General features: G+C 52.9%; 1 protein-coding gene across 1 annotated transcript; it reads right to left on the reverse strand.

Annotated features, from left to right (window-relative positions):
* Window positions 1-1,766: 1,766 nt before the first annotated feature.
* Window positions 1,767-25,864, reverse strand: PIWIL4 (piwi like RNA-mediated gene silencing 4). The gene is made up of 20 exons (XM_056114810.1): window positions 25,778-25,864; window positions 25,345-25,429; window positions 22,971-23,081; window positions 21,012-21,226; window positions 20,240-20,361; window positions 19,833-19,913; window positions 18,576-18,773; window positions 17,948-18,059; window positions 16,987-17,104; window positions 15,806-15,923; window positions 14,510-14,621; window positions 13,972-14,156; window positions 10,385-10,457; window positions 7,706-7,906; window positions 6,925-7,028; window positions 4,941-5,011; window positions 3,923-4,076; window positions 2,631-2,756; window positions 2,394-2,541; window positions 1,767-1,883 (listed from the first exon to the last, which is right to left on the reverse strand). The coding sequence occupies exons 1-20, from the start codon at window positions 25,862-25,864 to the stop codon at window positions 1,767-1,769; spliced, it is 2,538 nt and encodes an 845-aa protein (XP_055970785.1).
* Window positions 25,865-26,392: the final 528 nt, after the last annotated feature.

A 26,392-nucleotide genomic window follows, 5' to 3' on the forward strand; every position in this document is an offset into this window, starting at 1 on the left:
GTCTCCATAACAAGTGAAATTATTTCTACATTATGATGAGTTCCATTTAGTGTCTATGTTATTTCATTTGGTATTTCCATTTCCATGCTTTTTTTTTCTTTACTCTCCTCTAGTTCTTTAGTGAATTAATAGCACTCTTTACCTTCTTTCCTTCTTTCCCAGTATTTCAAACTGGATGGGATTTCATTCTTCTAGAGCCACCGACATCTCTTGCAACTTTACCACATTCTAACCAAATGTAAGTTTATATGAATGACCTAAAGTCTGGTGTAAGCTCAGTTTTGAGGACAGCCTAAGTGTTTTCCCTGGAGACTATTTCCTTGCTTTCTTTTCTCTGTCATGCAGAGTGAGAGCATTTGTTATCTCTGACTCTGCTTAGCATGACCCCTTCCAGTTCTGTCCATGTTGTAGCAAAAGACCAAATTCCGTCTTCTCCAGTGGCCGACTGGATTTCGTTTCCTGTCTGCTCTGTGACTTGCTGTGATCCATTGCCCTATCACGCAGCACTTGGGGCATTTCCAGATCCCAACCATGGAGTGCATAATCATCTTTTTAAGCCAGAGTTTTTGTGGACCGAGCCGTGTGCGTGTGTGTGTGTGTGTGTGTCTATGTGTTTGTGTCTGTGTGTGTTTCTGTGTGTATCTCTGTATGTGTGTGTCTGTGTCTTTGTGTGTCATGTCAGTGTGCTTGTGTGTGTTGTGTGTCTGTTTGTGTCTCTGTTTCTGTGTGTCTCTGTGTATGTGTATGTCTGTGTCTCCGAGTGTGTGTGTCATGTCTGTGTGTTGTCTGTGCAGATCTACGAAATCCTTTAACGTGGGCAGTTTCCAAGACTGAGCACCATGGACCTTGTCCAGCCCCTGCCACCGTGCAGGCCGGCAGCCTCACAGCCGGAGTTCTGGAAGATCTTGCCAGTTCCTGGGGGAGGTGGGGGCAGCCTGCAGCAGCATCCTGATGGGGTGGAGGAGGGTGCAGCCACTCACAGCCCTTGCGTGCCCCCTGCTGGCCCAGGCAGGAAGGATTGTGGGGAGAAGCCGCTCCCTCCTTGGGGTAAGTGGGGTGGTTTTCTTCGTGTCAGAGCTGCCTCCCACTGTGGTGACGGTGACAGGGCGTGCCTACCTCCTGTGGGCTGTGGCCCCAGGTGGAAGGTGACCGAGTGTGAGGGTGCCCAGAGGGAGAGTCAGCAACAGCAAAAGAGTTCTGTGTGCGTGATGACTTTAAGATTAATTCAAAGCCGAAAAGTGCCATGACTCGGAGAGTTTTCTGGCAATACCGGCCTGGGCTGCATTTCTCAGATGAAAAGGGGTTGAGAGCAGGGAGGGGGTAAGCAGCATTGAGCTAGGCGAGCCTGCGGTAAGCACTGAGCCAGGGCAGCTATGGCGCAAAGAATCGCAAACAGACATGGGGACTCGGACTTTTATTTTCCACCACCAAAACCACTCTACAAGATACTTCTAACATTATTTTCAAAAACTGTGTACTTTCAGGTAGAAATCAGGCCTCACATCACTCAGCAGCCGTCAAAGCAGCTTGCAAGCTTTCTCAGAGGACCTTTAGCTGCGTGAAGTTGCCTACCAGCGTGATTTACCTCCACGGGACAGTTTTTTTTTTTTTCCCGGGAGTTTCCTCTTTAAAGCCAGACACTACATTTATGTTGCACCCATTCCCAACTAAGCCAGGCTGGTTGTCTCAGATGCAGAAGCTAAGACTAAGCTCAGAGCCCCCCTCACACACGGAGATTCCCCGTCCCATGCTGGTGGCTGCCGAGGTCACAGGTAGAAAAGGGAATTGGCCAGTTCCAAGCTGGGCTCCTTATGGATGCTCTGTGCCACCAGGAAGGTCAGCTTGTGTGCGTACTGGCAGGGCGCCGGCATCCGGACCAGCCCCTGAGGAGGAAAGACCGTGAGAGGGAGCTGTTCTTCCCGCAGATCTCCCCGTTTCCCATCTACTGTAGAACTGTTTGCAGGTGAACTGAGACCCAACGCACAAAGGCCAGCCCCCCTGGACCCTCAGGCATGCCGCGTGAGCTGCTCCAAGGCAGGCTGAGGGCTCATCTTGGTTTCTACAGCAGGGCGTGCTGGGGGACAGAGCCAGGTCCCGGAAGGGAGCTTCCCTGTGCTTCGCCAGACACAGAATCTGCGTGACTGTTCTCGCCCTTGCAGTGATGCAGGAACACCAATGTTCCCAATTTCCTAATCAAGTCTGATATGGCGTCCGTGTGGTTGATGCCTCTGAGACCTCATGCAGGATTGCTACTTTGCGTCTAAGATAGCATCCCAGGCACTATGCACTGGATCCTTCACCCCTCTACTAGGCCAGGCCTAAGGGTACAAGGGAACCAGGGGGCATCTCAGGGAGGGGTATCGAGTACAGCCCCGCGCTCAGCGGCCACTCACCGGCCAGTTGTAGTACAGGTGGCACAGTTTGAACGTGAGCCTCTGCATGTGGTCTGGCTTCAAGCCGTTGTCATCGTAGATAACGTTGTAGTAGGTGGGGCTGACAGTCCCTCGGTGGGCCGCTTGGCTGACCAGGTAAAAGTCGTACCTGAGGAGAAACGGCAGCGAGGGCTGTGGCAGTGGCAGCCAGGGGCTGAGCCCGAATCACACACAGACAGGTTCTGGTTTGACACTTGCCAGTTTGGACGTGTTGCCTCTGAATCCACAACGGTGCCGAGTGGAGGGTTCTGAACGGTGTGACTCATCTCAGTAAAGAAGCGTGCGGAACACTTGGTCCTCACCACCACCACCGAGAGCCTGGGGCTGAGGCAGCAGAGACTCGTCAGGTGGAGGGAGCCCAGGCAGTGTGTGTGTGTGTGTGTGTGTGTGTGTGTGTGTTTGTCTGTGCATGTGTCTGTGTCTGTGTGTGCATCTGTATATATGTGTGTGTCTGTGTGTGTCTCTGCGTGTGTCTGTGTCTATGGAAAGAACAAACCAATGTTGTGTGTCTGTGTGTTGGTGTGTCTGTGTGTATCTGTGTCTGTGAGTCTGTGTGTATGCATGTGTGTGTCCGTGTGTATCTGTGTCTATGAGTCTCTGTGTATGCATCTGTGTGTGTCTGTGTGTGAATCTCTGTGCATGTGTCTGTGTGTCTGGGTGTGTGTCTGTGTGTGCCTGTGTATGTGTCCGTGTGATTGTGTCGGTGTGAGTCTGTGTCTGTTTGTGCGCGTCTCTGTGTGTCTGTGTGTCTGTGTGTGCATCTGTGTGTCTCTGTGTGTGCACTGTGTGTGTGCGCGCGCGTGCTTATGTGGTAAGATGAAGTCAGAGCTGGGGAGACGGTGCAGGAGTTAAGGTGCCTCCTTGCTGCCCTGCATATAGTCCCCTGGGCACCATGAGATGTAGCCAAATAAAATAGTTAATAAATTCATTAGAGAAACACTATGGAGTAGAGAAAACAATGTCCCCACGTCCCTACCCCCAGAGTCACTCACACTGGGACTGACCTCAGTTGCCCCACACCCTTGCCCATGCCCATCCTCAGGCTGGAGTCAGGTGAAAGCATGGCTGCAGGTGCCCTGTGCACCCTCTCCGCCGGGCACCTGGGCCTGGCTGCAGCTGTACCACCTGCTGGCAAAGCTGCTTTGAAGGCCCCTTCTCACAGGAGCCTTACAGCCTTCCGAAGCCAGAAGCTTCAGAGGTCCACCCTCTCCCTCCTGCCTGTTCTGACGCTGTCCTTGCCCTTGCCCTGTGGGGCAAGTGTGGACCCCGGGCCCAACATGACCTCCTCTGCCAAGGCTGCTCCGCTGAAGCTGCTGCTGGAGTGAAGGCTCTGGCTGTGACCCAGAGCCCATCTGGGCGAGGGGGGTACCTATCTGCCTCTGGGTAACTCCCCCCCAGGCCATCCCAGCTAGCCCTGACACACTCCACGACCACAGTCAAGGCCGACCTGGGCAGCAGTGCTGAGGGCTCACTGGGATGCGTGGGCATACCTGGCCTGTGAGCCCGATGCGGTCACGCTGCTCAGCAGCTGGGGGAGCTCGTAGTCAATCAGGGTCTGCAGCTGACCATCCCCTACTCCGCTGCGATACACGATGATCCGTGCTGGCAAGATGTGGTTGGCCTCATACCACTTGTTGAGCGCTCCTGCGGGATTTGGCATAAGAGCACAGTGAATGTCACATGGCCACCATCAGAAGGAGAGGCCCACTGGTTGCCGTGTTTACATCAGTAAAGACCCCAATCTGGGCTGTCTTCAGAGCCATGTGGAAGTGGTAACTTTAGGGGAACATGCCTGCATCTCTGCTCCTTAGTGAGTCAGATGCCTTATGCTGAGTATGTCCAAACTCACCACTTCCCTTTATTAAGAGTTTAGAATTCTACCTGTAGGGTCAGAGAGCAGGCAAGGCACTTGCCTTGCATGTGGTTCAATCCCCGGCACTACGTATAATCCCCTGAGTCCACCAGGAAAGATTCCTATGCACAGAGCCAGGAGTAAGCCCTGAGCACAGCCAAGCATGGGCTAGAATCCCAAAACAATACAATTCAGCCAATAAAGGAAAACTTACTTCATGTAAAGGACATATAAGTCCCCCAAACAAACAAAAATGCTATTTAGTTTGTTTTTGTTTGTTTTTGCTTATCTGCTGGCATCTCCCTGCCCTGTCCCCTCTGCTGGCACCACTGCCCTGATGCCAATGGCCCTGAGCCTGCCTGCAGTCTCAGCACTGCTCAGTCAGAAACCAGCTTCCTCTCTGCCAGGCTTCTTCCATCTGCAAAGCACGTGCCAGAGCCATCAGCCAGTCCTCCCCTGACTCTCTGCTTCTCACAGACCACCTGTGGGCGTTCTGCAGCCTGCTGCCAGGTGCAGCTGGCCCATGTGGGGCAGCCCCAGGGAGCACCCAGGACACTTGGCATGTTTGCTACCACCCATGTGAACACTTAGACTCTAGGTCTGAGGACCTGCACAGAGGACCCTGCATCTTGCCCCCACCCCCGCCTCCAAGATACCACTCATGAATGCTTTTAGGCAGTCTGCAACCTCAGTCATGGTCCTCTGAAGGATGCAGCGGGAAAACCACCTGCAGAGGACAGAGAATGGAGTGAAGCCCCTCTTCAGCCAGCGTCCCTTTCATTCAGAAAGACATTCCAAGCGGAAACGACTCTTCAGTTCTGTATATGTAACATGACTACACTATATAGAAGTCTCCGTCATCCTGAGAGTCTGAGCTAAGAATTTCGCCTCTGGGTCCTGTCCTGCCGAGTACCCACCAGCTGTTGGGGATCCAGGCCTGGGTCATGGGGACTCACACACCAGTGAGCAAGGATGGCCTCGCTGAGCCATTGTAAACACAAGGTCTTGGAACAGAGCTTGACCCCATTCTCAGCACACTGAGGCTGATGAGCAGGGGCCACCGTGTCTGTGACTAAGGGATCTGGTGAAATCCGACTTGAATTCTCAACACCATGAGCTTATAGGAATCTCAGAAGCGAGTTTCCTTGCTGACGCCTTTTGCTGACACTTAGGGAATGGAGACCCTGAGTTAGGGCGAGATCCATGTCGATCCACTGGAATCCTCAGAACCGAGTAGCTGCAGTGACACCACTCAGAACACTGCTTGGAGCAGGCGCCCTTTATCTAGATCAACTGGCAGGACCAGCAGCCACGTGCTCCCTCTGCTCATCCCTGAACTCAGGGCTGGTCTCACAGCCATGGAGTAAGCCAAATAGCTTAAGTCTAAGAAGAAACAGGCTGTGAACTGCCTCAAAATAATGGTTTAGTGACAAATACCCAAACAGGGATTGGAAAGATGGCACGGTGGGTGGGGTGTCTGCCTTGCACACAGCTGACCCAGGTTCGATTCCCAACATCCCATATAGTCCCTGAGCACCATCAGGAGTAATTCCCAAGTGCAGAGCCAGGAGTAACCCCTGAGCACTGCTGGGTATGTACCCCCCAAAACAGACAAAAAATTCCAAAATACCTAAAACATTTTGGGTTGATTTATTTATTTGGGTTTTGGGTCATAGCTGGTCTTGCTCATGAGTCAACCTTGGCTCTGCACTCAGGAACGACTCCTGGCGATGCTTGGGGGACCATGACGGATGTCAGGGACCCAACCCAGGTCAGTCATACACAAGGCACCGGCCGTACAACCTCTCTGGCCCCTACTCAAAGAACTCTCAGGCCTGTTTTGGACCCTGAGTCCGACACTGCCTGCGTCCGGAGTCTGTGTGTGTTCGTGACTGAGCGGCCACAGCAGGCAATGCTATTTCCAGTTCTTGTGTGCACGTCCCAGAAGGGCCAAATGAAAGGCGCCCTGGCACCCCCACTTCTCAGAGGACACACTGATATATGGTGAGGCTCAAGAACCAGAATGATTTGGGGGGCCAACAAATGCAGGTGGCCAGACCCCAGAGTCCCACTGTTTGACACAACAGCATCCATGGGAGACTCCTTGGACGGTGCCCTCGTGAGAAAGCCAAGTCTGGGACAAAGTCTTCTCTGATAGTTTGGCCTAAGATCTGTATGAAAACAGCTTCATTTTTATTAATTTTTGCTTTGAACACCCAGCAGTGCTCAGGGTTTACTCCGGGCTCAGTGCTCAGGGATCACTCCTAGAGTGGTCAGGGGACCAGGTGTGGTGCTGGGGATGAATTTGGATTGGCCAGGTGCAAGGCTCTCCAACCCCTGAAAACAGCTTTTTCTTTTTTTACATGAAGCTATGTGTCTCCAAACATGTCTGTCACCTCTTTAAACTATGGCCATCCCAGCAGTGCCTGTTGAGGCCATTCAGTGAGGATCACTCCTGGTCCCCAAGCAGAGCCTGTGTGCTGAGTCTCCCTGGCTCCAGCATATTCTTACATGTGAACAGATTTTATGACCACAAGTGTTCATATTTTTAAAATGGAAGAACACAAACTTTCTAGCTATATGTAGTCTTTGTTGAGCCACAGAGGATGATTACACGTGTTAGGATGGTTGCAAAGGTACCTGGTGATTCCAGGATTCATGCTGGCTACAAATCCAACCACCATCATCCCGGTGCTGAATGCGTCTTTACAGAGAGCAATGCCGACCACCATCAGCGACTTTAACTGTAAAATCCAATTTTCAGCTTAAGTGGCAGGAGGTGCTGTTTCCCCACACTACCTCTGATTTAGTATGAACGTTTTCTTCACAATTGTCCTTAGTTATTAAATTGCTGATTTTAAACTCTGAGCCGGGGATATGATGATAAGGCTGGCCAGACCTCAGGACAGAGGGGACCCAGGTTAGTCAGCCCCCATGGCTCAGAGCTGACACTCAGGAGCCTGCCTGAGGGCCTTCCCTGGCCAGTACATCCTGGAGGGGCCCTGAGGATGACCCATGTCCTGGCATGGGAGGCGAGGGCCCTGGTCGTTCCCCTCCTTTCTCACCCCTACGCCCCATTGTGGCCTCAACTCAGGAGCGAAGGCAGTTCTCACTGCGCCTGGAGCTCAGGAGGCCCCTCGGCTCTTTCTGGGGAGACCCCGTGTCAAGGGAGCACAGGCAGAGGCCTGGCCAGAGTTTCCCAGACCAGACACTCTTTCTGGAAAGATTCTGTCATCCACTGAACCCAGTGAGGTTCCTGAGAACAACAGTGAGGCCGTATCTCACTTCGTGGCTGTGAAGAGCTGGTATGCGCAGGGACCCAGGGCTGGGAGACACACAAACCCGGCAACAGTCCTAGGCTCCCATGAGTGCCCAGATCTCAGGCTGTCCCCTGTGGACAGGAACACATGTGGGAACTCACAGGGATCTCCACAGCCCACAGCTCTCCTCCCAGTTTGCAGGTCAGCTGCAAGGCCACCTTGGTAGCCACGCTCATCAGCATGCCAGGCCTGTGCAGGGTCCGTGCACGTACACACTGGCTGGGCACCGGGCAGTCAGAGCTCAGGTATTTCTTAATGGAGTCGTAGTAGCTCTTGTTGTTGGATGGCAGGATGCACATCACCTGCAGGACAACAGGGAAAAGCAAATACTAATGGACTCTCTGAAGCGAACTTAGACCCTGAGCCTGTGGGATGCTCTCCAAGACAGCACAAGTCTCCGAGCAGCTCCCGACCCCCAAACTGGGCAACCCAAGGAGGAAAGGAAGAATCTTCCAGCTGGAGAGAACCACAGGAGTTGAGGTGCCAAGATCTCGCATGCCTCCTGCCAAAGTCAGTCTCAGCCACGCCACAGGGAAGGTCTGCACACCTGAACTAAGGGTCTCTCTTGAATCTGCGCTCCATGGCCCCAGCATGCGGGTCATCTGGGTCAGCCCTGCCAGAGTGACACGGCACCCCAGGACCAGACAGCACACGTGGAAATGGGTATCAGGTGTGGCTCAGCGACCCCCCTTCCTGATGTGGACGCCTTCCTCTCACAACTCCCTTCAGCAGAAAGAGCTGGTGGGGTTCTATGATCAGGGGTGTCAATCTTGATGGGAAAGATTGGGACAGGAATAATCATATGCATGCCTTGACTCTGAAGCTCCCTACAGTGTGCCTCTCACCCCTCCACATAGCCTACACATGCACACTGCACACACACACCCCCACACTCATACTGCACATACGCCCCCATACCACTCACAGTGCATAATACACTCAACACACACTCATACTTTCACATACACCCCCCACACACGCACACTGCACATACACACCCCACACACCACTCATAGTGCATAATACACACTCCATACACCCCCCCACATAATGCACCTACACACACCCCACACACTCAAACTGCACATATACCCCACACACACTCACACTGCACCATACACACTTCATACCACACTCATACTGCACCCCACACACACACACACACTCATACTGCACCATGCAGACACTACACATCCACATCCACTCCCATGGTCTCACTGCACCACACACAAACACCCGAGGGGTGAGATCATTCTGGACCTCCCAGAAGGTGGCGCAATGCAGCAGGAAATGGCATTCCTTGAAACTAACTGAGACTGAGGACAAGAAGTAGGAAATAGGAAGCCTGCAAGGAGCCTAGGGTGACTCAGAAGGATTCAAGTCCCCAGGAGATCTAGACACTGAGGGCACTGGGCGCCCCCTTTACAGGGAGAGGGAGGGGTCAATTTGTCTTAAATTTTAAGGAAAAGAATGCAAACAACTGGGAAAACGGGCAGGCTTCTAAATGCTAGGGATAATATCAAATATTTAAAAATTAATATTGGGCTGGAGCGATAGCACAGCGGGTAGGGTGTTTGCCTTGCATGCAGCCGACCCGGGTTCGATTCCCAGCATCCCATATGGTCCCCTGAGCACCGCTAGGCGTAATTCCTGAGTGCATGAGCCAGGAATAACCCCTGCGCATCGCCGGGTGTAACCCAAAAAGCAAAAATAAATAAATAAAATAAATAAAAATTAATATTAGGGCAGAATGTCCTGAACCCGCGCCAGGCTGTCTTCACCAGGGCACCTCGGAGGGGGTTGGGTTGGGTTTCCCTCCCCACCCCAAGCAGATCCCCTGCAGCCGGAAAACCTCCAGACCCCAACCACTACCATACTCAAGGCCACTCTCCACATGCTCAGATGAGCCTTACCCAAGTGGGAACCAGCAGAAAAAACATAGGTATGTGGGAACCCGTAACTGAGATCTCCAAGCCCACTCGGATTGGGACTGGACCTCCTCCCCCAGCTCCCCAGTTTTCCAGTATCTTGGCAGTCACACCTACAAACTGCACTGACGCCATGTAATCTCTTCAACAGCCAAGACCTAGAGACCATAACTAAAGCTCCTGGAAGAGAGCGACACAGAATTTCCTGGAGCACGTGGTCGTGAATGCGACCTCTTATGCTCTAGACCACTTATGTACCAAAAGTACACACATCTGTCTAGTTTTAACACACTTGCTTGTATTCTCTTATACACAGGCTTAAATGGTTTCAGAATGAAATACAACAACCTTCACACACTTCTCTTATTGTCGTGTGAAGGTACTCAGTGGTCGGATTGGTGTTTGAATATTATCTGTAGTAAACTATTGTGAACTACTTTATGAAAATAAAATATATAAAAATTGCAAAAAAATACAATATGAGAAATACAAAAGGGAAATAAAATACTATTAAAGTATTAAGGTTAGGGGCTGGAGCAATAGCACAGTGGTAGGTCATTTGCTTTGCACACGGCCAACCCTGGTTCGATTCCCAGCATCCCATACGGTCCCCCAAGCACCGCCAGGAGTAATTCCTGAGTGCAGAGCCAGAAGTAACCCCTGTGCATCGCTGGGTGTGACCCAAAATAAATAAATAAATAAATAAATAAATAAAGTACTAAGGTTAGTACTTTCTTGGGTGCTTGGGGGAATGCACATAATTTGCAAACATATAGAAGATTATGTCCTGGTTCCTTTCTAGACTGTTGTATATGAAGAAAAATTAAAATTAAACATCAACACACTACTTACCAACTGAATATTGGGGTCAAAATGTCTCTGGATAGCTCTTAGGAATGCAGCTGGATTTTCTTGTATTTTTATGCTATATAAAAAGATGGATTTTAAAGATATTTAATTCCTTTTTTAGCATCACATAATCATATAAAGCTAAAAATAATAAAAATGGAGCCAGATTAATAATATAGTGCTTGCCTTGCAATGGGCCAACCCAAGTTTGATCCCAGCACCATATATGGTCCCTAAGTCCCACTAAGAATGATCACTGAGTGCAGAGTTAGGCATCTGGCCTGAGCACTACTAGGTGTAGCTCAAAAAACAAAAATAATAAAAAATGAACTTTTTTAAATTGGAGAAAAGTAAAAACAGTTCGAATCTAAAATTGTTTCTTCATTATAAGATATGCCAGGAACATTAAATAATGTAATAAAACATTAATGATTAGTCTATACTTTACTTGCAAAGTGGTTTTGATGTAGGCAGGTAGATAGGGAAATGAGACTCAGGTCAACAAAACTTCTGGAAGGAAAATTCTAAGGCTGATCCACCTTGTGGATATAAATAAGATCTTGAGTAACAGACCCTGAGGAGATTGGACTCCTCCTCATGAAGAAAATTCCTTGAATACCCTGACTTTAGTGATCCAGCCCAAAGAAGACCATTACCACTTCCAACCCCCCTTAGCAACGGACTTTGACTTAGGTAGAAGCCCCACATAGGGGGCAGGTTGGAGAAACCATATAAAGGCCACCTTGAACAAAGGAAAGGCATGCATATGCTGCCTGAGTCCATGTGCTGCTTGCACCCAAATGGCTGAGCACATGTGGTGCCCGAGCACATCTCTTGAGTACTTTCATGCTTTCGTGTCTAATGCTGGGATGTGTGTGGAGGCTCCCTCCACCTTTGGAGAAGCCCGGGTTCTCTCTTGAGTGTATTTCTCTCTCTCTCTCTCTCTCTCTCTCTCTCTCTCTCTCTCTCTCTCTCTCTCTCTCTCCCTCCCTCCCTCTCTCCCTCTGTCTCACTCTCACTCTCTGCCCCTCAAAAACCCTCCAAATAAAATCTTCACTGCTTGTCTACTCCTGAAATTCCTTTCTGTGAGGCGAGACAAGAACCCAGTAACCTGGGTCCCGGATGGCAGAGGCGGATGGCGAGAAAGTGACTGTTTTTCTCCTCCCCGTTTCACACGAGTCACCCATGGGGCCCACCGACATCAGTTTGGTGGAAAGCAACAATTCCTCCACTGCATACAATCCTTGCTAATAATTCTGCTATTCTCAATGGGGCTTAAAGCCGGTCCCTCTAAAACCACACATGCCCACCTCAAGGATGTGAACAGACCCACGACAACTCGAGTAGGGCTTCCCTCAGGCAGAACTGCAGGGAACTTTAAGTGTTTTTAACCCAGAGGTGCAGCTCATCTGTTGCTCCAGATGGGTCTCCCCTTCAGGAGCCCTACAATATTTCACAGTGTCCATCTGCCAAGAACTGATCAGCAATCTGTTCTGAGCTCACTGCACCAGGGCCAGAGACAACATGAGGTGTGCCCAGAGGGACCCAGGCCCCGACTTTCCTAGATAGGATCAGCCTCTCACAAGTGTCTGACCTGTTTGCTGCTGTGTGGACCTGGGCAGCAGGAAGCCCGTGGTGATTTCTTGGGCTACCTCCATCGACTCACACTGCCCCTCCTTGCCCTACCTAGCCATCTGGTAAGTGCCTCCAGGAAGCCAGCAGGTAAACACACACTTCCTGGGGCAGCTTCCAGGCAAAGAATCCAGAGCACAGCTGCGTGCAAGAGCCGAGAGCGAGGACCAGCCTGGGTCAGCAGACTCTGGCCTCTCAATAGCCTGTGGGAGCGGCTACGGCTCAGGGCAGGCAGACTGAGAAGAGGAGGTTAGTGCTGGGCGTGGGTGGTCCTGGTTCTACAGAGACTCTGGGGAATCACTCCCCTCTGCCAGCAAAGGCTCAGCACCTCCCCAGAGCAGAGGGACACAGCCTCAGCTGTACTTTGCCACGTTATTAAACTATAGAGAAAGTAGAATCGACTTTACAGCTTCATTAAAACAAAACTGTACTGGATTTTGAGTGCACAGACAACCGGATTAAACTGAACGGGGCTGGAGAGATAGCACAGTGGGGAAGACGCTTGCCTTGTCTGCAGCTATCTAGGTTTAGATCTCAGACCTTCCATATGGTCCCCAGGGCACCACCAGGAGAATTCCTGAGTGCAGAGCCAGGAGTAACCCAGAGCACTGCTGGACGTGGCCTGAATCACCCCCCAAAATGGGGGAGCAAACTGAAGTCTCCTTCTTTCTCTTTGTCATCCATGCAGATGGCACAGTACCAGGTACATAAGTGAAGGAGTTTGTTTTATTAAAAACAAAAACAAAAAAACCCCTAATCTTATTAGGATAACAGAAGCAGAAAAGCTAGTTCAGATATACTACATTAAAGTATGAATTTAGTAATTCCTGAAGTGCAAGTTTTATTTCATATTACTCTTGCTGTTCCAGTGGTCTTCCCAACTGGGACTCCCCAGCAGTGCTCAGGAGGCTCAGGACTCCCTTGAGTGACCCTCAGGCACCCAGGTCAGAAGATAAGGGCTTGCTCCAGCCCTGCGGTCAAGTCCTAGAGAGCCAGGGTCAGTCAGGCTGCCCAGCAGTGCTCGGGGACCAGGTCAGGCACATACTATGCATTTGTGCGACCACTAAACTAGCTCCCAGCCCACTGACTACGAAACTTTAAAAATAACTTATTAAGAGAATTAGATAGAAAAAAGTTGAGGTGGCAATATATGACTCTAATAAGGACTTATTCTCTAACTAGAAAGATTTCAAGTAATAAGATGCATTACCAAGAACAACTATGTAACAAAGTTTTGCTAAGAACAGCAAAATAACTGAATAGAAATTTTATCGTTGCAAAATCTCTCATAACTGTTTTCTAGGCGGTTTAAGAAAACTTGACTCAAAGAAAGTGAATGACCAGAGACTCAGGAGCAAATCTCGAAACCCAGTAGCTTTTGGCAGAAATCCCTCCAGATTTAAGTGTTAAAATTTCGGAATTTCAAAATCACATGGCCCTACTGCAGCCACGTGACATCATATGTTATTCATAACCAGCAACAGAACACAAATAGTCTACTGTTGCCTTTTCAGCAGATCTGAGTGTTGGGGTAAAAACTCAAATAATAATGGTGGGTCTGGTGTCGAAATACTGAATGTAATCAAAGTAGAGAGAGAGTCATATGGAAATCATCTGCCTCACAGGTAGGGAGAAGGTGTGGGATGGGAGTATACTGGGGATTTTGGCGGTGAAGAATGGGCACTGGTGAAGGTACGGGTGTTTCATCGTATGACCGAGACTTAGACCCGAAAGCTTTGTAACTACTCTCACGGTGATTCAATAAATAAAATTATAAAAAATGAAAAAAGAAAAGTAAGGTGGAGTTCATGCACAATTCAATCAACTAATCAGTGGCTGAATAAATAGCAGTACTCCTACATAAAAAAAAAAGTGAGTGACAACAATCACTGTATCCTATCTTCCTACCAAACACGAATAATCCAGGAAGAAAAGAGGGTGCTTCTCAGCAGACTCACATTTTGGGGTGTTGGATGTTAAAGCCCATGGAACTTCCAGCTCTTCTCAAGCAGCCAAGGAAACTCTCAGTCACACACTCAATTCTGTCGCTGCACAGAATCAACCAGTTATTTAAAGACTTTGTGCTTAAAAGCTTGCACATTTGCACATCCTTGGACCAATCGGCAGCAGATGCAGGCTGACACTAGGACAAGAAATGATGGACGTTGAACAGCAGATCCAGTGAGCATGGAACCAAGGCAAGAGGAGCCGTGCCGTGACAGCAATAGTCGGAGACCCTGTGATGTGGCCCCAACCCAGCCATGGGGTCTTGCCATCATAGCAACAGCCAGAGACCTGTGACATGGCCCTGCTCCACCACAGGGCCCTCAGCCACTGCAAGCACAACCATGCCAGAGGGAGAGAAGGTCATCAAGACCACAGCCAAGGAAGGGCAGGGCCACGGCCAGGGCAGGCGACCGGTCATCCCACTCCTGACACATGACCCATTCCTGCTCACCAGGGAAGTGCTGAAGCAGGAGCAGCTGTGGCACTTACTATGCGGTCCTGCAGGATCATCTTCTCTGTGGGCACCACCCGGCCTGTCACGGACAGCTGGCATCCAAGGTGCAGCCCCCACGTCTCCAGCTCAAAGCGAGTGTCCTTGTTTCTGTGGAGAGAGGGGCCCTGGAGCACAGGACAAGGCAGTACCCCTTCCTGGGCTGCAAGAGGCTGACTTCCTCTCAGGTCATGTGGTTTTCCCTGCTCAGGGGGCCGTGTGTCCACCCGCCCACCAACCCTTGTGCCATGCGGCCGGCGGGCTCTGACACATGGCTTGTGTTCAGCTCTTTCCAGGAGCAACTAAAGGACACACGTTGGTTTCCTTAACAGCAAAATGCCGGGGCCTTAAAACTATACCGGTGGGGGCCGGGTTCAGTGCACACAGACACCTGCATTGCCCACGAGTCCCAGTATTGTCCTCCCAGTGTGGAGTGGTGGTCAGCACTGCCCATCCCTGTTCTGTAGCACCTCAGGGCTGCAACGGGCTGAGCTCATTCTGCCTCTCGCTGGTCAATCACCAACATCCTCCCAGACTGCAGCTCTCGGGTGTATGGTGGTGGTGGAGGGGGGAGAAGGTAGCACAAAAAAACGGTCCCTGACCTTAACCCTGAGAGGCAGCTGGCATGAGCTGCTAAGTACGCATAAGACTCACAGTCCTGCTCTTACAATATGCTAAAATCTACTCTTCTCTCCCCAGGGGACTGAACCTGGGTCAGCTGCGGCCCAGGCAAACATCCTGCCCTCTGTCCTATCATTCCAGCCCCCAAAGTAAGGTTAAAGGAGATTGCCGAGTGACTACCATGGCTCACCCCAACATACTGCAAGAATGAGCATTTCTGGTCGGGCAGTGGCCCCATTTCCAGTGCCGAGCAGTGGCTGAGGCTGCTCTAGGGGACAGTGATTCTCGGGGGAGGAGGGGGACCCTCATTTCCTTGTGGAGCTGAAGCAGACAGGGCGGGGTGTGCACAGGCCACCAGATGGGTTGAAGTTCCCAAGGGGACACACACAGAGAGGGCTGCCGGGCCTGAGTGGGTCTGAGTTTTCCCCGGCCAGATTATGGAGCCTCCAGTGGAGGGGTTGACTTGTTGCTTTTAATGACAAGCCTCTTCTTTATCCAAATTTCTGTCGGGACAGACCACCAGCGAGACCACCTCCACCCTTCTACAGGCCTCCTGCTGGCTCTCTGACCTGGACCCCACGATCCACACACACCCAGCTTGATGTCAGCAAGAACGCACTGTGCTCATAGGAGCACTCTTTCCAGGAAAGCCTGGCCTGGAGGCACCACAGTACCTCTGGATGTCATCAGCCAGCTGGGCCAGGCGCTGTTGCCTCCCCATGGGGCCCAGACGCATCTCCTCAGCGACAGCTTTCATCAGGGGGAAGTCGGAGCCGGCCCGGCTGCTCAGCCCTGGGGAATAGCGCAAGGACAGTGAAGACCAAGCATGGGGCAAACCAGGGGGTCACCAGTCACATGGCTTCCGGCTTCTTGTTGTGGGGCCCCATGGGGCAGGGCTGCATGGAGCTCTGGCTTTCCAGCCCAGGCTCTCCGGCATGCAAGGCCCCCCCTCTAGCACCTGAGCACATGCCTCACCCTGCACGGTCTTCTGAGGGTGCGACGCTAAAACCATGAGGTTGTGCAGACCACAGACATCTCCCTGGGTGGCCCCTTTCTGCACGTGGATCAGGCAGATGGGAGCCTGGGCATCTTCTTCACTGGCTGTACAGCTGCGGCCCTGCATGCGTACATGCACTGCTGCCACCTCTGCCAGGGCAGACAGCCAGAGCCGTGCAGGCAGAAAGCCAGTAGAGTGAGCACTGTCTCAGGGAGTCTATCCTTCCTCATTTCTCTGACCACAAACCCACCTGCCTCCCCATCCTCGATTTGAGCAATACCGAGTGTCCAGCATTGAGGTCTTCCTTCCCCCTCCCCCCCTCCGAAACAAATAGACATCAGGGACAGTCCTGAGACAATGCTCAGGCCCCCAGCATGTGACAGGACCCCTGCGAGTCTACAAACAAGAAACAAGAATTGTGGAGGCACCAGGCAGAACCTCTGTGAGGGCTGCAAATGTGGCTCTTGTAAGCAGGCTGGTCTGCATGGGTGAGGCCCTGGGCCTCCAGGAGCAAGTACACACACACACACACACACACACACACACACACACACACACACATTCTTCTCCAACAATGTACCTTTAGAAAGTCAAAGTCATCTCATTTCTAGTGTAAAGGAATGGGGAGAGGCAATGGTCACTCGGCTCTAGGAGGGCAGCTGGAAGACTATTTCATGTCAAAGTAATGACAGGACAGCTGAGATAAAGGGAAGAGCCAACGGGACTGTCCTAGCACTGTCCTAATGCCTCCACTTTCTCTGCCCCAAATCGACTGCTCCCAGGACTAAACTTGACACTGGCCCAGCCTACAGAAGGACGCTACTGGCTGCTGGGCCTGACCGAGGAAAGAACCTTTACCTGTGAGGAAGCACAGCTCGGGGAGCAGGTGGACCAGCCGCACCTCAGCGCTCCCCTTGTGTCTCAGCTGACTGACCAACATGGGCTGACCGAGGTCAGACACGGTAATGTCATATTGCTGTAGAAGGCAAGAGGACGAAGAAGTCACGAGGGGGACAGCAGGGAGAGGCTTAGCACCAGCATCGAAGCAGCCCCAGTGACAGGGAAGCATCTTTGCTCAACAAAACACTTCCGGGTTTCTGCCACCTTCCTGGCCCTAGACTTCATACTTAGGGGATTATGCTGTTTTGTTTTCTTTGAAAATGAAGCTGTATCTGGCATTTGAGCCACTTCTTTTTTCTCTGGTGAGTTATCCCCCAGAATCAGGAGACCCAGAGCCGCTCCCTGCCCAAGTGAATGACCTTGGCGGGTCCTGCACTGGCAGGTCCCACCAGTGGATGGAGAGAAACAATTGAAGGTGGAGTCAAGAGAAGGCAGTTCAGGAACTTGCATCCTGAAAGACAGGTGTGGCACAGCTGGGGGGGGAGGGGTTCAGGGTGGGAACACCAGGGGGTCATTTTCACTTACATCCCTGATATGTTTGTTCAGCACTGGAAAGTATTTTTCCTGGTAAGTTGAAGTCAGGACCTACAGATGTGCGTAGGTCTTTCAAAGTTCAAGGTTTTGCTACCTTGGGATAGTGCCAAGAAGTGGAGCCTCTGAATCACACGGAAGCTCGATTCTTAGGGGATCTGGGGGGTTTGGTTCTTGGGCTCCCTGACCGGGTAGGCAGCAGGGCAGAGGGAAGAGGGGGAAGCAGGAGAGGAAGGTGTGAGTTCGCTCAGGCAAAGCAGAGCCCTGGAAAGGGTGGAGTAGCAAAGGCACGTTCTGGGCAGTGCTCTGGGGAAGGAGCCTGGAGGGCAGGAGACAGGACAGGGCTGAGTGGGCCCTGCAGGCCTGCTGACCAGCAGGACGCCCCTACCTGCTTGTAGTACTCCATGTAACTGAGCCGAGTGCCATCCCGCTTCTGGAAGGTGTGCGTGGGCTTCACGGACCAGTCAATGTCGTCCACGCGGTAGGTCCTGTTATTGTACCTGGGGAGTGAGACGTCAGTGTCCTTCTCAACCCGGGAGTATTTCTCCGTGTGTTTCACACAGACGACAAGCCTTCAGTATTTCAGAATCATGGGGGAGAGTGACTGCACTCGAGAAGCACTCGCCGAGTGAGTCCCACCTGTCCGCCAGGCTTGGCGGGGGTCTGCGGGTGCTCCCAAGAGCACCCTCTGCTTGAACGCAGCCACCAGAACCTCAGCGCCAAGGCCTGGGTTCCCAGAACCACCCGAGTGAGTGCCCCAAGGTCCTCCAGCAGAAGTCGGGCACCGTTACTAGCCAGTGGCCACTGCAGACTGTTGCCTCAGTCCGAGGAGCCTGCCACAGCCTCTCTGAGCAGATGATGCTGGTTTCCTAGTAGTCCTGGAGCCTCAGGGCATGTGAGGACTTTGTGGGCAGGAGGGAGAGGCAGCCACCCTCGGGATGCTGCTGGCCTCTCTGGTCCCACTTCTGCTGTCACCCCAGACAGTACATCCTGGAGGCAGTGACCCTCAGTCCCACCTGGTCAGCACAACCAGCCCGATCAGCTGCTCCTCACAGGCCTGGGTGAAGCAGGGCCCGTCGTCCCGGTGGCAAAGCTCAGCCATGAGTTCCAGAACAGTCTCATTCCGGAGAATCTTGTAACATACATCCGCATGAAGCAGGAGGCTGTTTTCAAACTGCGAAACAGAAATGGCAAACCCCGGCCAAAGGGACAATCTAAAAAAAGAAAAAGTTTGTTTTTGTTTTTTAATTTATTATAGGGACTGGAGCGATAGCACAGTGAGTAAGACGTTTGCCTTGGACATGGCCTACCCGGGTTCGATTCCCAGCATCCCACGTGGTCCCCTGAGCACCGCCAGGAGTAATTCCTGAATGCAGAGCCAAGAGTAACCCCTGTGCATTGCTGGGTGTGACCCAAAAAGCAAAAAATAAAATAAAATTTATTATACTGGAAAGAAACCGCAAACCTTGGTCTTGGGTGTCCCAGAGTCTCTCCTGGTTCAGGACTTGCTCAGGTGACCACGCAGTAGTGCAGGGTCAAGCCCAGACTCCTGTACTGAAGCTGCCCTCGGACTAAACACTCCTGAAAGGCAACTGTGCTCCCAGACCCTAGACTTCCAACTGGTGTTCTTGGGCCAGATTCTGGAGCTAATCGAGCACTTCAGTTCATCTGTCCCCACAGCACAGCAAGGAGGCAATCCTCCTCAAGGCCATGCTGGGCACTGACCAGTCAGCAGCATCCTTGGCCTCTCCCCTCTAGATGTCAGGACAGCACCTCGGTGACAGTCAAAATGCCTACAGATGTGTCCCCGGGCAAACTGCCCAGGAAGAGCTCAGGGAGGGGTGCATTGAGGGGCCTGTCCCAATGTGGACACACAGTCAAGGTGAGCATGGGACAGACAGCCATGAGGACAAGAAGACAGTACCGGGTAGTCCCACTTCAAAAGCCCTTTCCCAGTTCCTGCTGGCATCCCGGGAGCAAGCCAGCACAGAATGGGCAGCAGCCATAGTTCCGCATCCCCCACCACGAGGCATTGAGGGTGGCTGGCATGCGGGCCGGAGTAGAATGTGTCGCACGAGGTCTGGGTGGGATTTCTAGCACGCTGGGGTCCCCGACCCCAGACAGAACCCCCAGACCCAAACTCGGTACACAGCCGTCCCTGGACGTTAGAGGATTCTGTCCCTGCTGCTCCCTGCAGTGGCCAAGAGCATCACGAGTTAAGTGGCTGTTTCCAGGAGTGACTTCTGAGCAATAGGAAGCAGAAACCGACCTACTTGTGCTGGGGAATTTCCACGGGCTGGGAAGGGTTATAGAAGTTCCGTCCAATCTGGTACAGGGACAACTTCCTTAAAATCCTGAAAGTGAATGTTTAGAGTCTCTGGTAAACACTGGTCAACAACCACGTCTCTAAGTCTGAGCCCAGGCCTGGAGCTGGTCACTCGGGCTTGTCTGTGTGGGAGGGCACAGAGGGCAGAGTGCTGAGCTGGCCTGGGCAGCAGCACCCACCACCCCATCTCACCCCAGGTCCTCCCTCACCCAGATAGGCCAGAATGACAAGGGTTCAGGATTAGAGCTGGAACAGCAGTGGGCAGTGACCCACAGGGGCTCTCCTTACAGGCCACAGAGGCTGCCCTAGCCCGGAAGTCTGCAGCCAGGTGTTGGCGCCAGCCCAGGCTCTTACTTTCGGAAGATGAGGTTGAACACCTGCATGCACACAGGGGAGCTGGCCGGCAGCTGCCTTGTCAGCGTCAGGGTCATCTGCACAGTCTCACCCCTCTGGGTCACACTGGACAGCTCCGTGACCTGGAGGGAGAGGGACACACTCTCATACTCTGCCGTATGTGGGGCACAGCTGTGTGTGCCTTCACCATCCAGCTCAGCCCCTGGCGCGCTGCATGGAGAAACTGCAGTTGGGAGCAGAGATGCCGGAAAGTGCTGGCACATTGTGCAGGACGCAGGAGCCAGAGCGTGAAGTTCAAGCTCGCTGGCCCAGCTGCCATGGTGTTTCAGAGTGTCTTGGCCACTTGGGGAAAGTTTCAAAAGGAAAAGTCAGGACATGGTCTTCAACTATGAAAAGCTAAAAATCAGATTGTATTCCAACCTCTACAATGCTAGGCTTGTGGCGTTGCTGTTTCGTTTTGTTTCGGAGCCATGCCCGGCGATACTCAGTGGTCACTCCTGGTGGTGTTCGAGGGACCTTATGTGCCAGCAGCAGAACCTGAATCAGCCGCATGCAAGGCAAATGCTATCCCCGCTATATTATCCCTCCTGCTGCCCAGCCCTCAGCATCTTCATTCCAAAACGAGTGACTGATAGGACCTTAGTCGGGCTATCTCTGCTCTCGTCAGGAGCACAAGAGAGAAGAAAGAGGGAAGCTGGCAGCCACACATGCACGTGAGCCTAAGCATGCATGGCGTACTTGAGGAGACGGTTCTCTGCCGGCCACACTGTACCTTCTCTTCTAGCTCTTGTGAGAGAAAAAGGATGACCCCATCAAACGCTTTGGCTCTGCTGGAGAGTTGGCTGTGACCATAGAGCAGAGCCGTTCTCAGCCTTCGGGATTCGACATCAGGGTGGAAGGTCACGTGGTACTGGAAGAGCTGCCAGTCCTGTGGCAGTTCTAGGCTAAAGAAGTTGGCGACCAGCTTCACCGGCACTCCACTGCAGCCTGGGGAAGGAAGAGCACGGGTATGCCCCCAAGTCACACTCTGTCATCTCAGCAATGCCGTTTAAGTCAGTTAAGGGGTCACTGCTGTGAAGAAAGAGAGTCTGGTTCTGGGACAAAAAAGAAACTCTAAGAACCATGGTTGGGTGCTGGGGAGCCCCCCATGTGCCAGGGGCCGGGCAGGAGGATCTAAGGCAGTTCCCATGGGCAGAATCGGGCAGTCCAAATCTTGCACTCCTCCTAGGCCTTCTGCTCCTTGACTCAGATTGGGGCCAGTGTTGGAGTACACGGAGCTTAGGTTTATCAGATTGTACCCATCACAGTGCTCCCGAGTCACTCCCATTACTTTGTCTGTCTGTAACCTCTTCTATGCTCTCTTCCCCAACCAATTTGTAAGGTCTCATCCTTCTTAGACACTTAAGCTGTACTGTAAGTCAATATTGTCTTTCTCCTCTCCTTATGTCTTTGAGCAGTTTACTTTAATGCAATGTCCTTTTGTATAGATACAGGAAGACAATTAATTAATATTATGCTTTATAACTTAGGAATTAATTGGCTTTGGATATTATTCACTCCTGGGCATCTGCCTTCTCAACTTAAGCCTCAGTTGCCCTCACTTCCTAGCACCCCAAGGGCAGGGTCCCGACGTGGGACTGGATGGAACCAGGGCAAGCCGGTAAGTTATGTGCTACCCTGGCATCGCGATGGGCCAGGCCAAGGTGCCACAATTCTATAAGTTAAGAGTTTGATCATAGGCAAATGATGTCATGATCCAAAAGTAACGACAAGACTAGGGCCCTGCTGCTAGGAATAGGAAAGATATCTGGCCTGAGCACTGCAGTCTGAGATCGAGATGGCCCTAGGAGAGCAATTCTATAAGCTCAAAGTATTTCTTACTGTGTCCATACGAAATGATTAATATTATGTATGCTTATATGTTGGTTGGACAAGGAGAGGAGAAAGACAATATTAACTTACAGTACAGCTTCAGTGTCTAAGAAGGATGAGACCTTACAAATTGGTTGGGGAAGAGAGCATAGAAGAGGTTACAGACAGACAAAGTAATGGGAGTGACTCGGGAGCACTGTGATGGGTACAATTTGATAAACCTAAGCTCCGTGTACTCCAACAGGCCAGGGTCTGGTTCTGTATTCACGTGTAGTTCCCGGCCTCAGAGAAGCCCAGGCAGCCCTGAGGGCCACGTTTCTGAGGACTGGGAAACAGCGGGCAAGCGGTGAGGATGCCACCCCGGCTCCCCACGGTCCTCGAGAACCACTGGGTCTAGTTCTGGTGACCCTGAGCTGCCCTGAGCCCTGCATCACCTGAGCTCTGCTAGGGACCCCCACACAAATGAGAGGAAGAAAGGAGCATCCACACTGCGGGCCCCTCCTGCTTGTCCCTTCCTAATGTCCCGTCACAGAAAATCTCTTCTGAACTCAGGGAAGGAGAAGAATACAAAAGAAGAAATCATTCCCGTATGTGAAAAGTAGTTTAGGGAAGAACAGCATATCAACTTGAGTGTTTTTAGAAACGAAACCTCCTTGAGCCAGATTTAACGACATCAGAAAGCGTGCGAGGGCCTGGAGAGTCAGCACAGGAACTAAGGGCCCTGTCATACGTCCAGTCAGCCCTGGCTCCATCCCTGGCACTACATACTGTCCCTGGGTGCAGAGATAGGAGGGAGCACTGCATTGCATGTGACCCAGAAAGGAAAGGAAAGACAGAAAGTGAGTGGGTGGGGCCATACCTGCTTTGCTGTCCCTCACGTGGGCCAATCTCTCTCGAGTGTGGACAGCCAGGTCCAGGGAGTGTCGTCTGAGTTTCCTGCCTCCAGCACCCTCCACCAGGCCCTCTCCAGCTGAACGTGAAGAGAAGCCTGTGTGGGCATGCGCCTCCTCAGAGCCCACACCTCCACAGTTCCACCTATCAGCTCTCAAGAACCCAAACTTGCGGGCTGGAGAGATAGCACAGCGGGTAGGGCGTTTGCCTTGCACGCGGCCAACCCAGGTTTGATTCCCAGCATCCCATATGGTCCCCTGAGCACTGCCAGGAGTAACTCCTGAGGGCAGAGCCAGGAGTAACCCCTGTGCACCGCCAGGTGTGACCCAAAACACAAACAAACAAAAACCCCAAACTTAATTTTTATTTTTTCCACAGGATCAGTCCACACTGCTGAAGATGATCAAGACAGCACTGTAGTCTCCCCAACAGTGAGAAACCCGCCGGAATGCACACCTCGTTAAAACACAGGCCCAGAGGTTGCCTGCCTCCTCTCAAGGGAGTCAACTGGCAGATGGGTTCCACCCAGGAGAAAGCTGTCTCCCGGGGCTCATCAGCGAGTCAGACACGAGCCTGAGACTGTGCTGTCCAGCCTCAGAAGACAGGGTTGAGGCCTTTCCAGATGACTGACAGCCCTGGGCCAAACGCAGGTCGTTCCCAGAAAGGCCACCAGCAGCTCACTGTGGAGGAGCCTCTCCCTGTCAGGGTTAAGAAACCCTGGGATGGAAGGGCTGGTTCTGAGAGAACACCCTGTGTCCAGCAGGTCGTCGGGGGCGCAGCCATGCAACAGGCCTCAGCCATGGGCACCAAGAGAGCAAGCACAGCATTGATTGCATGGGGAGAAGAGAGAGAGCACCCTCTCTGCCTGTTGAGACCCTGGTCGCAGTCATCCTGGAGGGTCCCTGGCTCCATGCCAGCCCACACCCTCCTCCATGACCCAAGGTTCCCAGGAAAATCCTGGTGGGTCATATCTGAAGCCTGGACTCTCCCCACTACATGCTCCTCATCTGACTGGTCCTGGTTGTAAAGTCATGAGGGGACTCAAAAAGTCTCTGTCACACCAAAATTGTGCAGCAACTACTGCGGCCACGCATCACGTTATTCATAACCAGCAATAGAAAACAAATTGTCTACGGTTGCCTTTTCAGCAGATCTGAGTGTTGGGGTAAAATCCCAAATAATAATGGTGGGTCTGGTGTCAAAATATTGAATATAATCAAAGTAGTAAGAGAGTAATGTGGAAATCATCTGCTCCACAGGTAGGGAGAGCGTGTGGGATGGGCAATATACTGGGGGTTTTGGTGGTGGAAAATATGCATTGGTGAAGGGATGGTGTTTCATCATTGTATGACCAAGACTTAAACCCAAAAGCGTTGTAACTGCTCTCACGGTGATTCAATAAATAAAGTTATAAAAAAGAAAAAAAAAGGTAAGGTGGAGTTCATGCCCAATTCAACCAGCCTAATCAATGGCTGAATAGTTAGCAATACTCCTACCTTAAGAAAAGAAAAAGTCTCTGCCACAGACCAGCAGAACCAGGTGGACGGGCACCTGGACCCTGGAATAAGTTATTTCCAACTGGCAAGACAAAGGCAGCCATGGACGTGAGTGGTGAGGTGGCTGCCCAGCTGTGAACTGGGAATGCCCCTACAGACAGTGACCATGGCTCCTGCCGCTCACTGGGGACGGCCTCCAGACAGGAGTCTCAGCAGGTGAGGGTGAAAAGCACCCGGGCACCTCATCCTGCAGTCTGGGCGCCAGAGCGGCAGGCCTGGGCTGGCCCCCTAGGCCAGCGCTGGGTCAAAAGATGGAGGGGCAGCTGGTGAACAGTGGCACCCCAGGCTGGAGTAGAAGAAGGACGAGGTGCTCCAGGAAGTGGGTGGCCATAACCACTCCCTGGCCAGGGAGGACACCGGTGTGCAGCTACATATTTCTCAGGGCTGGAGCAAAGATGGTGTGAAAGGACTTGATTTGCAAGTGGCTACCCCATCAGGGCAGGGTGCCTCACCCCGCCCTCCCCGAAACCACCCCACCCTCACCCCGCAGCCAGGAAGGAACCCTGAGCAGGGTCAGGAAAAGGTTCTGGGCATTCTGGGTGTGGTCCAACCCCCCCCCCCACCCGCAACCCCAACCCAAACGCTGCTTCTCCCAACCTAGCAGCCCCACAGCTGGAGCTCCCCCCATCTCTGCTGCCTGACCCCAGAACCACACACAGGCCCAACGCTGCACAAAGCATGGCAAGGCGGACCCCTGCAAGCTCAGGCCTGTGTCCGGGCATCCCAGAGAAGCACGACCAGCTCAGGCCCTTCAAGGAAAGGACCAAGGGCGAACGCCTCACTCACCTCTCAGTGCTGGCCCAGGGCCTCCCTGGGGGTCGGTGGTTGGGGCCCCCTCAGACTGCTGCTCATGAAGGTTGGTGGAAGGACCCTAAGAGGGAAAGCACTGGCAGCTGGGAGGGGGCACAGAAGGGCCGCAGGCCCAGGGTGAGTGCTGGGCAGTGAGGGAAGGGAAGGCAGGGCAGTTACTGTCCCCAGAGTGCCGGCAGGGAGGAGGCGGGGCAGGAGGGGAGGGACCATCCCAAGAGGACCCCAGCACAGACAAACAAACCCCTCAGCTGCCTGTGTCCAGCAAGCAGCGCCAGCGCCGTTGCCTTCCCGAGGGTCAGGGGCTCCTGCACCTCGAGGTGCCTGGGACTAGGCGCTGGTGGGACAGAGGGTGAGGAAACCCAGGGGAGGGAGGTAGTTCCTGGTCCCCAGAAACCCCTACGGTACCCACCGGTGCTTCCACCTGGAGCGGCCCCACCTCACCCGGGCTTGGGCTGCGGAGCTGGCCCCTGGCGCGCGCGCGTGCTCGGCCACTCATGCCGCCCAAAGCCAAGAGTGCGGTGCGGGGCCTAGGGTCCTCGGGCTCAGCCCTGCCAGGGGGGCTTCTGGCTGGCGGCTGGACTCGTGGGGAGTCAGGGGCGCGCCGGGTGGGGGGGCGCGCTCCGGGATGGGACGTGAGCGGGGCGGGGCGGGAAGGAGAGTGGGGGTGGGAGAGATGGGGAGTGTGGGTGGGGGCGGAGACCACACGTGGGAGAGATGAGGAGGGCGTGGGTGGGAGAGAGTAAGGGAGGGAGAGCCGGGGAGTGTGGGGCTGGAGGGAGAGTGGGGGTGGGGGCAGAGAGTGCGGGGGGAAGGGGAGAGGTGGGGAGAGCGTGGGTGGGGGAGAGTGGGGGAGGGAGAGAGGAGTGGGGGCGGGGAGAGCGAGAGCGAGGGGAGATAGTGAGGGGGGCTTCCTGGGGCCGGCCAGGGGGTGGGGGTGGGGGTGGCAGTGCCTGAGGTCACTGTGTCCCTGGTCCCCTGCTCCCTCCTCTGGGGGCACAGGCGCCTTTGCACCCATCTGTGCTGG

This window comes from Sorex fumeus, unplaced genomic scaffold (assembly GCF_029834395.1).
Source record: "Sorex fumeus unplaced genomic scaffold, SorFum_2.1 ptg000028l, whole genome shotgun sequence".
In the NCBI taxonomy this organism is placed as follows: domain Eukaryota; kingdom Metazoa; phylum Chordata; class Mammalia; order Eulipotyphla; family Soricidae; genus Sorex; species Sorex fumeus.

What these genes read in the sequence shown, in the direction of transcription:
- PIWIL4 (XM_056114810.1), bottom strand. Translation starts at nt 25,864, where the DNA reads ATGAGTGGCCGAGCACGCGCGCGCGCCAGGGGCCAGCTCCGCAGCCCA. An exon ending in CGTGAGGGACAGCAAAGCAG is followed by an intron (nt 21,227 to 22,970) that starts GTATGGCCCCAC and finishes TTCCTTCCCCAG; the next exon opens with GCTGCAGTGGAGTGCCGGTG. An exon ending in TGATCCTGCAGGACCGCATA is followed by an intron (nt 14,157 to 14,509) that starts GTAAGTGCCACA and finishes TTCTTGTCCTAG; the next exon opens with TGTCAGCCTGCATCTGCTGC.